At 43.5% G+C, this 11,689-nt stretch overlaps 1 protein-coding gene across 2 annotated transcripts; it reads left to right on the top strand.

Annotated features, from left to right (window-relative positions):
- The first annotated feature begins 5,060 nt into the window (after window positions 1–5,060).
- On the top strand, window positions 5,061–8,835 carry LRIT2 (leucine rich repeat, Ig-like and transmembrane domains 2). Of its 2 annotated transcripts, XM_006174006.2 has the most exons (4): window positions 5,061–5,170; window positions 5,460–6,241; window positions 7,887–7,916; window positions 8,040–8,835. In XM_006174006.2, the coding sequence occupies exons 1-4, from the start codon at window positions 5,061–5,063 to the stop codon at window positions 8,792–8,794; spliced, it is 1,677 nt and encodes a 558-aa protein (XP_006174068.1). In that variant the 3' UTR covers window positions 8,795–8,835. The 2 variants fall into 2 exon arrangements, with proteins under 2 accessions (XP_006174068.1, XP_032347962.1); XM_032492071.1 differs by lacking the exon at window positions 7,887–7,916.
- The last annotated feature ends 2,854 nt before the right edge of the window (window positions 8,836–11,689 follow it).

The following is an 11,689-nucleotide window of genomic DNA, read 5'->3' as shown; positions in this document are numbered from 1 at the left end:
TGTCTCTGTTGCACAGGAGAAGGTGAGCGTTCCCAGCAGAAGGGTGGATGCTCTCTCTTGTCTGTAAGACTGAGCCCTAATGAAGGGAATATCCAGGGTGTTTGGTGCCAAGGGCAACAACTGAGGATATTTGGGGATGGCAAGTGATGGCAAGGAATCTTTTTTTGCTGGTATCACCTAAGAGACTCCACATTGTCTTGAATATTTGCTAAATGTAAAAACTAGTGTGATGCAGTGATTTCTAAAGTTACTGTATTTCCCTGTCGCATTTACAAAAGACCTTGCAACAGATGACCTTACAACGTATTTTCTTGTTTGCTCTCATTTGATCTTCACAATATTCTGTTACGGAGGCTAGGCTAACTTGATTTTACAGACAAGAAAATCGAAGCCCAAAGAGCTGAATAATTTGTAGAGGGTAGTGATGGATTTTCTTGGATGATTCATGTCTTTGGTAATGTTCTGGCCAGGATGAGGGTCTTTATTCAGTGTTGATCTTTGCAGTGAGACCCACACAGGTTTACTATGGAAATGGATTTTTTTTTTTTTGAGCTGCTGTAACCTGAAATTAGAACCATGAGAGCACCAGTGCACATGAACATGGGATTTCTATACATGGAGACTTCCTGCCCATCACCTGGAGGATACACCTGTCTATAACTTGGGGGCCATTGCTGCTGGTAAGAGATATTATTTGGTTGGGAGATGACAAAGCCATGGTCTACTTCATAGGTTAGCAAACTTTTTTCTGTAAAGAAAGCCAGATAGGACAGATAGGAGATATTTTAGGCTCTGTTGCTACTACTCAACTCCTCTGATATAGTGTGAAAGCAGTCAGAGACAGTATGTAAGTTAATGGGCGTGGATGTGTTCCAGTGAAATGTTATTTACAAAACAGGTGGCAGGCTGGATTTGGCTCCCAGGCTGTAGTTTTCCAACCCTTGATCTAGATGTGTAAAGGCACTTCTGCTTTGTCTTGTGAGACTCAAGACTCAACTCTGATTAATTGATACGAGGTTGACGGGCACTCCCCAAATCAGAACAAACATAAGTACAGTGGATGAAAGCAGCCATCTGTTGAAATGATAAACGATGTTTTCTTTAAATGATTGGCTGAGCCAATTGAGATTGAATAATTATTGGCCCAACTAACATGCATTCAGTTTTATTGAACCTTGTTTAAAGAATAATCAGGAACTTGAAAGCAAGAATGTGTTAGTATTTTTCTAGTAGTGTGTGTGTGTGTGAAAGAGAGAGAGAGACAGACAGACAGACAGACAGAAAAAGAGAGAGAAGTTTCAGCTTTCCAATGATTCATGAAGATGTACCTTGGTGGTATGGATGCAATGGCTCCCAAGATGGTCAGCATCCAAATACCCATCTGTCAGCCTTTCTTTGTGTGTTCTGTCTTCCCTTGTTTGCTCTTGTAGAGAAGAGTTATCCTGGATTGTGCTCATGAACATTCAGATCACTGGAAAAACTGTGCTCATGAACATTCAAATCACTGGAAAAATTCACACTGTAAAAAATAAAGCGATATCTGGTTTGTAAGAAATAAAATGATATCTGGTATTTTGGTATATGAGTCTAGTTAGTATGAGTCAGTCCCTGAAAACCTAAAGTCTTCTTAGAGTCCTGGGGGAAGGATTTCTAGTTTCCCAATTGCTGAAGACCAGTCTGCACTATGGTGATCCCACAGCATGCAGTCATTGGAAGCCTTGTTTGGAGGTTGATTGGAATCATAACATCTCCATCATATCTTTTTTTTTTTTTTTTTTTTTGCTACGACGTGGTTATATTCCTCCTGACTTAGGCAGAGGGTATGCCTGATGTCACTTAATGTAGACATGCAAACTTGCAGAGTACCAAAAGGCAAACGACAGAAATTTTATCCTGGAAAGTAGATGTGGGTGTTAAAATCAAGGGACTCAGTGAGCAGTGCGTTTAGAGGATAAAGCTGGAAATTTTTGTTTTAACCATCACATAATCCAGGAGAGACAAAAATCAACTTACAAGCACTTGAGCATATTTCATTTGATTGCAGGGGTGTTGCAGTCAGGATAGGTTAGGCTTATGCTGTGCTAACAATTCCCAGATTTCAGTCGCTTAACATAGAAATATTTATTCCTGCTGTCACAGAGTCTACTTGAGTGCACGGGAAACGTGGATGGAAGGAAGGCTCTGTTCTCTTACTTGCTCAGGGGTCCAGGCTGGTGAAGGCTCCACTGCCTGGAATGTCAACAATTCTTGCAACAAGGGAAAAGAAGACCTGGAGAATCACACAGGGGCTTTAAAAACATTATTTCCTCCCAATGTTTCATTAGCCTGAATTTTGGTCATGCAGCCCACCTATTTCAAGGCAGGTTGGGGATGTAGTCTTCTGTGTGTTTATCACAGGCTTGCCACAGAGCATGGGGAGCCAAAAGGACCATTTCAGACGTGGTTGACAGCAGGTGGAGGAGTGAAGGAAGAGCCCCAGCTTGAGAAGGAAGAAGGACAGCATGTCTGCTTCCTGATGGGTGGACTAGTTCTCTGAGCTATCCCAGAGTTCCGACGATATTGGGGTGACATTTTCCAATTGAATAGATAGGAAATCTAAGACAAGCTAGGGAGCTTCCACCCAGAAGCCATTTTTTAATCTAATTATATCACAAACCACAGAGTAACTCCTCTCCTGTGACTTTGTCTCTACTAATAACTCTAAGAGCCAAGTATTTTTTTTTTTTTTTGGTGGGGGGAGGTAATTAGGTTTACTTATTATTTTTAAAGGAGATACTGGGGGTCGGACCCGGGGCCTCACACACGCTAAGCGTGTGCTCAACCACTTAAGCTATACCTCCCCCTTCTAAGAGCCAAGTTTCCAAAAGCATCCCACCAGAAGGGAGATGGGGGTGCAGTATTCTCGGATGCCTTCCTTTTGTTGTTAAATCTCTTGAGTTTAGGGTCACCACCTAAGCACTAGTTATTTAAGGTAAACGACACGACCCAAGCTTTTAATCGTCCTAGTCTCCTGTTTTAACCGAGAACGCGGCTACTCCTTATGCCCAAATGCCAAACAAGGACGAGGGAGTGGGGAGAGGAGAGGGAGCAGTGTGGAAGTCACCTGGTGACTCCAGAGATGACATGCCAGTGGGTGTTCTTCTCAAGCTTCTAGAAAAACCACTGGACAGATGGGTTGAGCTGGATTCATTTGAGAAGGTTAGATGGGATAACAGAGAAGAAATTGTGGGGGATGAGGAGCTCTTTAGGCTTTTATATTGTGAGATGAGAAAAGAATTCACTAGACGTTTGTGACACCCATGGATTGAATCACATTTTCTCACAAAGCAAGCCTGACAAAATCTTGGCCAACATGATATTGGACTCTGGAGTGAGAATCAGAGTTGTCCCTCATCAGGCCAAACTGGCCAGGGCCTTGTGCCCTCACCATCCTCATTCTCTGTACGGGGCTGCCTTGGGGAAGGCATGACCTAGTGCAAGCACTCCTTAGAGCTGAGCATCAACTCATTCCTCAAAGGGCATCCAAGGCAGCACATTTCCATGTCTGTCATGGCTTTGTATCCATAGCGCTCTCCATGTTTTGGTTTTTACCTGGAAAGGAACTCCAGAGTTCTAGCCAGATCGTAGAGTTCAACTGTCTGGGAACTCCAGCAAATACATCTGACTTGGATGGAAGGCTTGGTGTGTAATCAGCTTAGCTGCTGACCCATTTCCTGCCTCACTGGTTAGCTACTAAGCGGATTTTCTTCCCTGAGGCCTTTTATAGGGTATAATGTATATCATGAATCATAGGGGAACCCATGGATTTTCAACAGGCATCAGAACATACCCTGAGGGGAGTGTGTAGCTCAGTGGTAGAGTGTGTGCTTAGTTAGCATGTGTGAGGTCCTGGGTTCAACCTCCAGTACCTCTATTAAAAATAAACAAACAGATAAACATAACTACCTCCATCTCCAAAAAAAAAAAAAAAAAAAAAAGTACCCCAAGTAATGGAAAGTAGACCTTGTTACTCTTCAAGAGTCTGTTGGTGTGGGAGGTATATTAAGTTTTACTGGGCACCCACTGTATGTTACATACTTAATTTTGTACAATCTTAATATATCCCAGAAGCACCGTAAAGTAGTTACTAATTTCCTTACTTTGCACAAGAGAATCTGACTTTCCAAAGATCTCAGGGCTAGAAAACATAAGCCAGAGAGAAGACCCCACGGGACAGGATCTATAACAGTCTTGCCCATCATGGCCATTCTTGCATCTAGAAAGGATGTGGCTTAGAGCAGATGACCAATATATATTTGTTGAATGAATGAAGGGTGGCCGGGCAACTATCCAAAAATCACATATTATCTCACTTTAAAATGTAGGCTTTCATTTTTAACATGTGAAATACACAGCATTCAGGGAAAATTGTGAGAAGCACACAAAACACATATTTTGATTTAATCAGGAAACAATCCTGTGATTTAACCTCTGCACCGTGATGTTTCTCTGATTCTGGTCATCCAAGCAGCAGATGCAGCTGTCTTAACAGTGGAAAAATGAATCCACCACACGAGGGGTTGGGGAAATCACCACTGATGGGAGCGGTTGCAGAATTACTTTGTTAACCATTTTCTGCATTCACCTTTAGAGAATGGTTGAAAAGTTTAGATTTCAGGAGCCAGTAGTGACTGGTGAAGTATTAGGCAGATTCTGGCCAAATCACCCGAACCATGGTGATCAGAATAGCATTACCTGCTTGTGTCTCAGATCTTTATGTACGAGGTTGAGGGGAGGCAGTACCAGGACTGAATTGGACATCTGGCTTACAGTTTGCTTTCCGGACTCAAGAACTAGAAAAAAAGGGTGAATATTCTGACCTCAGTTGAGAGACATATCTCCCTGTCCTGGATGCTTACTGAGCTTGCGGTCTGTGCCATAACAGACCTCAGAGCATCCAAGGGCTTTACTGCTTCAGTGCTGGCCTACATCATGATGGATTACCAATAATAGGATTTGCCACTCTGAAGCGTGGACTGTACTAGCTCAAAAACTTGTAAGGTAGTTTCTTACAGAAGAACATGGCTTCAGTTTCTCACTGTTTCCTGCTAGTTCTGGTCTTTCTGGATTCACTTGCCGCTCAGCCATCCTGTCTGCCAGGATGTACCTGCTCAGAGGAGAGTTTTGGCAGGTGTGCTGTGCTCGCAAGATCCCAGAAGGTTGTAGGGGATGGGCTTTATTTGGGGATGATGTGGAGTGGAGAAGGCCAAGGTTTGGCAGGAAATTTCTGTGAGACCCATTCTAGTTGATGCTGAACTTGAGTAAACTGTGCACTTTTACCAAAATGTTTCTAACTCTTCTATTTCAAGTGAATAGTATTTTTTTTCCTTCTAATTCATGTCTCTAATGCCAGGATAAGCCTGACCCCACTTCCCAGCTTCCTGATGTTTGTCTCAAGCTGTTCTTGTTTTTTTGTACAGGACTCTGCAGTGCATGTCGTTCTCTTTGGGAAAAATTCCAAGGAACCTTCCTGAAGAGTTCAAGCAAGTGAGAATTGAAAATTCACCCTTATTTGAACTGCCTCGAGGGTCCTTCATCAACATGAGCACCTTGGAGTACCTTTGGCTCAATTTTAACAATGTCACTGTGATCCACGTGGGAGCCCTGGAGCACCTGTCAGAACTGAAAGAACTGAGACTGGAAGGGAACAAACTCCGTTCAGTACCATGGACAGCGTTCCACGCCACCCCACTCCTAAGGGTCTTAGATCTCAAACACAACTGGATTGATGTCCTCCCTGAACTAGCTCTTCAGTTCTTGGGCAACCTGACCTACCTTGACCTATCCTCCAATAGGCTTACAGTTGTATCCAAGAGTGTCTTCCTGAACTGGCCAGCCTACCAGAAACACCGGCAGCCTGGCTGTGGGGCTGAGATTCTCTCCAGCATGGTGCTGGCGCTGCATGACAACCCCTGGCTATGTGACTGTCGCCTAAGGGGACTTGTCCAGTTTGTAAAGTCCATCAGCCTTCCACTCATCCTGGTGAATCCCTACCTGATGTGCCGAGGTCCTCTCTCCAAGGCAGGGCAGATTTTTCAGGAAACAGAGCTCAGTACTTGCCTGAAGCCTCAGATGTCAACTCCCAGTGCCAATGTCAGCATCCAGGTGGGACAGAATGTGACCCTGCAATGCTTGGCACAAGCTAACCCCTTACCAGCTATTGCATGGACTTATCCCCTGAGCATGTGGAGAAAATTTGATGGTAAGCTACATGCGCCCTCTCAAAATATCTGGGGGTGGGGGGGTGGGGGGGTGGGAAGGTCTGTAGTAACCTTAGCCTCAATATAGAAGTTCTAAATTGGGTCAATCATGTAGGAAGAGTGCAGGTAAGATTGGGATACAACTGAATTCTATTTACCACAACAGGAAAAATTCCAAGATAGTGTTCCACTATTGGAATTATATTGAATGGCTGCATACAGATCTCTATATGACATATAGATGTAAATATGTGTGTGTATATGTGTGTGTGTGTGTGTGTGTATATATGCATATATATGTGAAAATTGACTTAACATATTGTATAAATATTATAGAATTGTATATGAACAAGTCTATTTTTTGAAAGCTTTTTATATGCATAACACTGTACTGTATATTTTTAAATCATAGACTTTCTGACAAGAATTGACTCTAGAAACTATCTGTTATCTCTTAAACTTGTCTGAACAGACTCACCTGGGGTGCTTGTTTGAAATAAGATTTCCAGGCTTCTTCCTGAAGATTTGATTTAGTTAGTCCAGAGGAGGGCTTGAAAGAATGTATTTTAACAAGTGCTTCTTCCCTCTCCCATCCCTTACCCCCCAGCTAACTCTTATCACCAGGCAAGATTGGGAAGTCCCAGATATTGATTGAATTTTATGCTTCCCACAACTGTGTTGATCAGGCCTCACTGGGTTAAAGTTGTAAAACTGGGACCCCAGGAGAGGGAAGGACCTCTGTGGGCCCCACAGCTGGGATTCAAACCTGTCTCTTGTTTCCTGGATCTCTGTGCTCTGCTTTCATACTGCAGCTGGAATCCCCTTTAATGCCACTCTGCAGGGTTGGGGCACATCATAAAACCAGAATGGCCTCTCTAGAAATATCTGGAAGCTATTTGGAAGACGGTTAGCAATATCTAAGTAAAACTTGAGAAATACAATCAGTCCCCCAGATACTGGTTATACATGGTCACAAATCTCTGGATGATTAAAAAATACCTTATTAGCTGAAATTTTGACTTTTTTCCCCGATCATTTTGATTACACCTCATTGGCTTGAGGTTAAATACCAGTGAAGGAGAAATACAGGGTTCGTTGTGACTTCTTTGAGAATGGGGAGATGCATTCAGATGTTGTCTTCTGGGGTGCTCTATAGCCAGTCTCTTTGGCACATGTTAAATCCATTCTCTCAGTAATGTTAACAGCTAACACTTACTGAGCACTTATTATCAAACTTATTCATTGAGTACTATTATCATCTCATTTTATTAATGAGGAAATTGAGACCAGGAGAATCTAAACTAATCATCCAAGACCATATACTTAGCAAAGGGATAGAATCCAGGCATTTGGCTTCAGGCTCTGGGCCACCCCACCTGTGGGAGGTAAAAGGGCACTTCTTGAAACTCACAGTATTGTGAACTCACGCTATTGTAAGAGATCTCTTGGAGACAGTGTGTCAGCTCAGCAAGGCTAAGGTACTTTGGTGGGAGCAGCTAGTGAAGTTAAAAGAGTGTGTTCTTCATAGACAGGAAAACAAGGTTCCAGATCAATCACTGCCTTGGAAGAATTCCCATTTTGGGCAAGTTGCTTAATTGCTCTAATCCTCAACTTCCCGTATGTAAAAATCAGGTTTGTACCTTACAGGGTTGCTGAGAGGCAAACAGTTGGTACCAAGTACATGCTTAATGAAGGGTCACCATCACCTTTTAACAAAAAACTGGCATTGCTGGACACTCTCCAGCAGTCTGTCTAAGAGAGAAATGTCTACCCAAGCTGTTTTGCTCTCTCTCCACCCAGTGTTGACTTCGTCCACTGCAGAAGATGCTGCTGTGTCAGAGCTGGTCATACCTGCTGCCCACCTGGTAGACAGGGGCAATTACACCTGTGTGGCCTCCAACTCCATCGGCAGGAGCACCCTTGTCATTGCCCTCCACGTCCAGCCCGCCCAGGCACCTCATTCTCTTTTCTCCCCCTCGGAGGGCAATGCCTATGTTGACCTGCGTGTGGTCAAGCAGACAGTACGTGGGATCCTGCTGGAGTGGTTTGCAGCAGCCGACACCCCTGAGAAGTGGTTCACCCTCTACATTGCATCAGATGAAGCCCTTAGGAAGGAGGTGGTCCATGTCGGCCCAGGAATCAACACCTACGCTGTGGATGACCTCCTCCCTGGCACAAAATACGAGGCATGTCTTAGTCTGGGGGGCCAGCCCCCACGCCAAGGCCGGTGTGTGGTGTTTGTGACTGGCAGAGACCATGGTGGGCTGGAGGGGCGGGAGCGCCTCCTGCACACCACGGTGGTCCTGTGCGCTGTGCTGCTCGCAGTGCCCGTGGGCGCCTACGTCTGGGCAGCTCAGGCCCCCTGCAGCTGCAGGGAGTGGGGCCTGTGCTGCTGTCCTCATCACACGAAAGCCCCCAGGTGCCCCCGTGCCATCCCGCAGCACAGGGATGGCTCCTATAGAGACCACACAGCTGTCAGTGAGGACGGCCTGGGGTATAGAGATGCTGAGGGGGTGGGGGACAAGGAGAAAGATGGAGAGGGCGATAGTGGCTGAACAGCCTTGGGCCAGGGAGGGGAATCGATTTTCTGTGACAGCTCAACTTGGCCTGACCCATGTAATCAACAATATTGTGCACCTAGTTGGTTTCAGGCACTGAGCTTGACACAGTGATCACGGAGACACAATTTAAAAAAAAGTTTTTAAGTTCATTCAGGTGAGTCTTTTTTTTAATTTAACGATTGTTATTTCAACAAATGAAAAAATAAATTATTAGCAAATTAGGAGGAGGTACACTGGGTAAAAGAATATCTTTTGATCAGGTGATTTTTTTAAAAAATGGAAGTACTGCAGATTGAACCCAGTACCTCATGCATGCTAAGCACACACTGTACCACTGATCTGTATCCTCCCCACCCCACCATTTTTTTTTTTCTAACTGGAGTGTTTACAGCAAACACAAAGCTTCACGGCTTACCTGTGAATATGTTACTTTTATCCCTAACAGCTAAAGAAGTTTCAAAAAGACACAACCACAATGCCATTGTCACACTGAAGCACATATATTTTAAAATTATATGTACACAGATATAGTTATATATGCATATGTGTATAAACAACACACACATATATATATAATGTAGCAGAGAATTTGTTTCTGAGAAATGTCCCAGGATAAATTTTGAAGAAACATGGTCAGAGCATAGGGCTCTGTGTACCTCCCTCCACAGGATCAAAGGCGGTGCCTGGGTCTTGGAGGGTGCAGCCTTCATGAAGTGACTGCGGCTACCGTGGAGGCAGGAGGGGATGTTCTGGACTCCACTTCTGGCAAAGTAAGCTTGGTGGCGGGCATGGACAGAGGGACAGGAGCTGGGAAGGGGTTGTGGAAGAGAAGTGTAGCGTAGCAGGCAGGCTCGGGAACACATCATAGCGGGGGCAGCATTCAGCTGCGTCTGTGAACACGTAAATTTAAGAAGAGGGAACACAATCTAGAGAGGATCTCTGGCAATCTGGTATTTAAGACCTTTAGACTAAATCCCAGAGTAAAGACACACATTACTCAGATAGATTAGGTAATATGACAGTAGGAGTATGAGTGTAGACTCTGGAGTGCAGTTTCCTGGGCTTAAACTTTGGCTTTGCTTCTTACTGGCTTTGTGACTCTATTTCCCTCTGCCTTAATTTCCTCATGTGTAAAATGGGGACAATAATAGCACCCACCTCGTAGGGCTGTCCTGATGATTACACACGTTTTTGCATGTAAAGCTCTCAGAACAATACTTGGCACATAGCAGGCCCTCAATCAATGTTATCACCATTTAAGGCATCTGTGTCCCTTTGTGTGTTTTTTAAAAATGTAACTTACCATACAGACTGGTCATTTGGAGCATCAGATCTTACTACGATTACATATGTGTATACATGTAATGACATTATATCTTTGCTAACATCCTTCACATTCTGTTTAATTAATGCTTACTTAATATTCTGCATAAAGAATGTTTACAAGGTGCTACAGTTTTAGATTAGTTTTAGATTCAGTCAGGCTCTTGGGAATCTTATCTGTTTAGGGCTTAGACCATGTCATTTTAAGGCAAGTGCCTTTGATTCAGGAGACATTATTAAGCAGGGTTACTTGCTTTAAGAATGAAGCCATTGCTTTATAAAATTCTGGGGTTTGAAGTGAAAAAAAAAAGTGAATGAAGAGCCACAAATGGCAAAACACCCTTCTTTCTTAGGGGTGAGTTGTATTCCATTATATGTCTATATGCTGCATCTTCTTTATCCCTTCATCTACTGATGTTCCCTTAGGAAGCCTCCGTATCTTGGCAATTATAATGTTGCTGTTAATAGCCAGGTGTATGTATCATTTTGAATTAATTCTTATTTTGTGGTTGGCTTTATTCCTTTGATAACTATGTAAGTTTAAAAAGCTAAAGCTCTAAATGTTCTTAGAAACAATGAGCAGTACACATATGTTAATTTGAAAAATATGTGCAGTGTATTTTGCATATGTATTTACATGTAATATATTGTATATGTGCAGTCAAACTGTAACAATTCTACCTAATAAAACTGAAGAATGAAAAAAAAAAATCCTAACTTTGCAGGAGAGGGTGTTAGAGCAGATGTTATAAAATACGTCATAAAGGCTTTAGAACTAGAAGCTATTCTTATCGATACTTCCATCTAGGAATACGTATTATGATGAAAGCATACGTATTTGGTGATACCTTCATTTTTCTAATAAAGATTTCATACCATAAAAAGAGAAGAATGAAGCAATTGCTAGTCCTGGGCCTCTGCTATTAGCAACTTGAGAGAAATACATTGTTCTTTTTCTCTTTTCTTCTTCCCTGTTAGAGCCTGTAACCCAACACCTAGAGGAGAGCCTGGCACAGATGATACACCCAGATACTGTGTTATTAAAAGAATGACTGAGTAAATTATCAATAAATGAAGGGCTGGACCTCACTCAGACAAATAGGTATATTTGTATAATTTTATAACGTGCCCAGCATCACCAGCCTGTTGCTACAAAATAAGGCCACTTATGCTATTGATCAAATTACAGTTGTTTAAACCATCACCACCTCATTCAGGAAACTAAGCCCTTCTGAGCACTGCCGGCCCCTACCCAGCTATTTCTGTGAATCTCCTAAGGGGTCCTCCCTACGTCCACAGGCCAGTCCTCAGCAGCCTTGGTCCTCATGTGGCATCCTCCCCATTCTCCCTGCCCATCCTCGCGTGGCCAGGACCCTTGAAGGCTGTCATCTGTCAGGGAAGCGTTACTGCCTGTGAACAGATGCCACATTCACGCAAGGTGAGCTGACCCTGGATTTTCTCAAAGCCTCCAGTCCTCAGAGTAACGGAATTCCTGAAGCCCTCAGAGGAGCAGGAGACCCTGGCTCCTCCCCAGACTTGGCCAGCTGGAGTCTGGGGAACAGCTGC

Source organism: Camelus ferus, chromosome 11, assembly GCF_009834535.1.
Source record: "Camelus ferus isolate YT-003-E chromosome 11, BCGSAC_Cfer_1.0, whole genome shotgun sequence".
NCBI lineage: Eukaryota > Metazoa > Chordata > Mammalia > Artiodactyla > Camelidae > Camelus > Camelus ferus.
The sequence above is the reverse complement of the archived record's forward strand: the minus strand, read 5'-3'. Positions and strand labels throughout refer to the sequence as shown.

Bases quoted from the DNA above. Each gene is read 5' to 3' on its own strand.
- LRIT2 (XM_006174006.2), top strand. From the start codon at position 5,061: ATGGCTTCAGTTTCTCACTGTTTCCTGCTAGTTCTGGTCTTTCTGGAT. The intron at 6,242-7,886 runs GTAAGCTACATG...TGTACCTTACAG, and splicing joins CATGTGGAGAAAATTTGATG to GGTTGCTGAGAGGCAAACAG. The intron at 7,917-8,039 runs GTACATGCTTAA...CTCTCCACCCAG, and splicing joins AGGCAAACAGTTGGTACCAA to TGTTGACTTCGTCCACTGCA.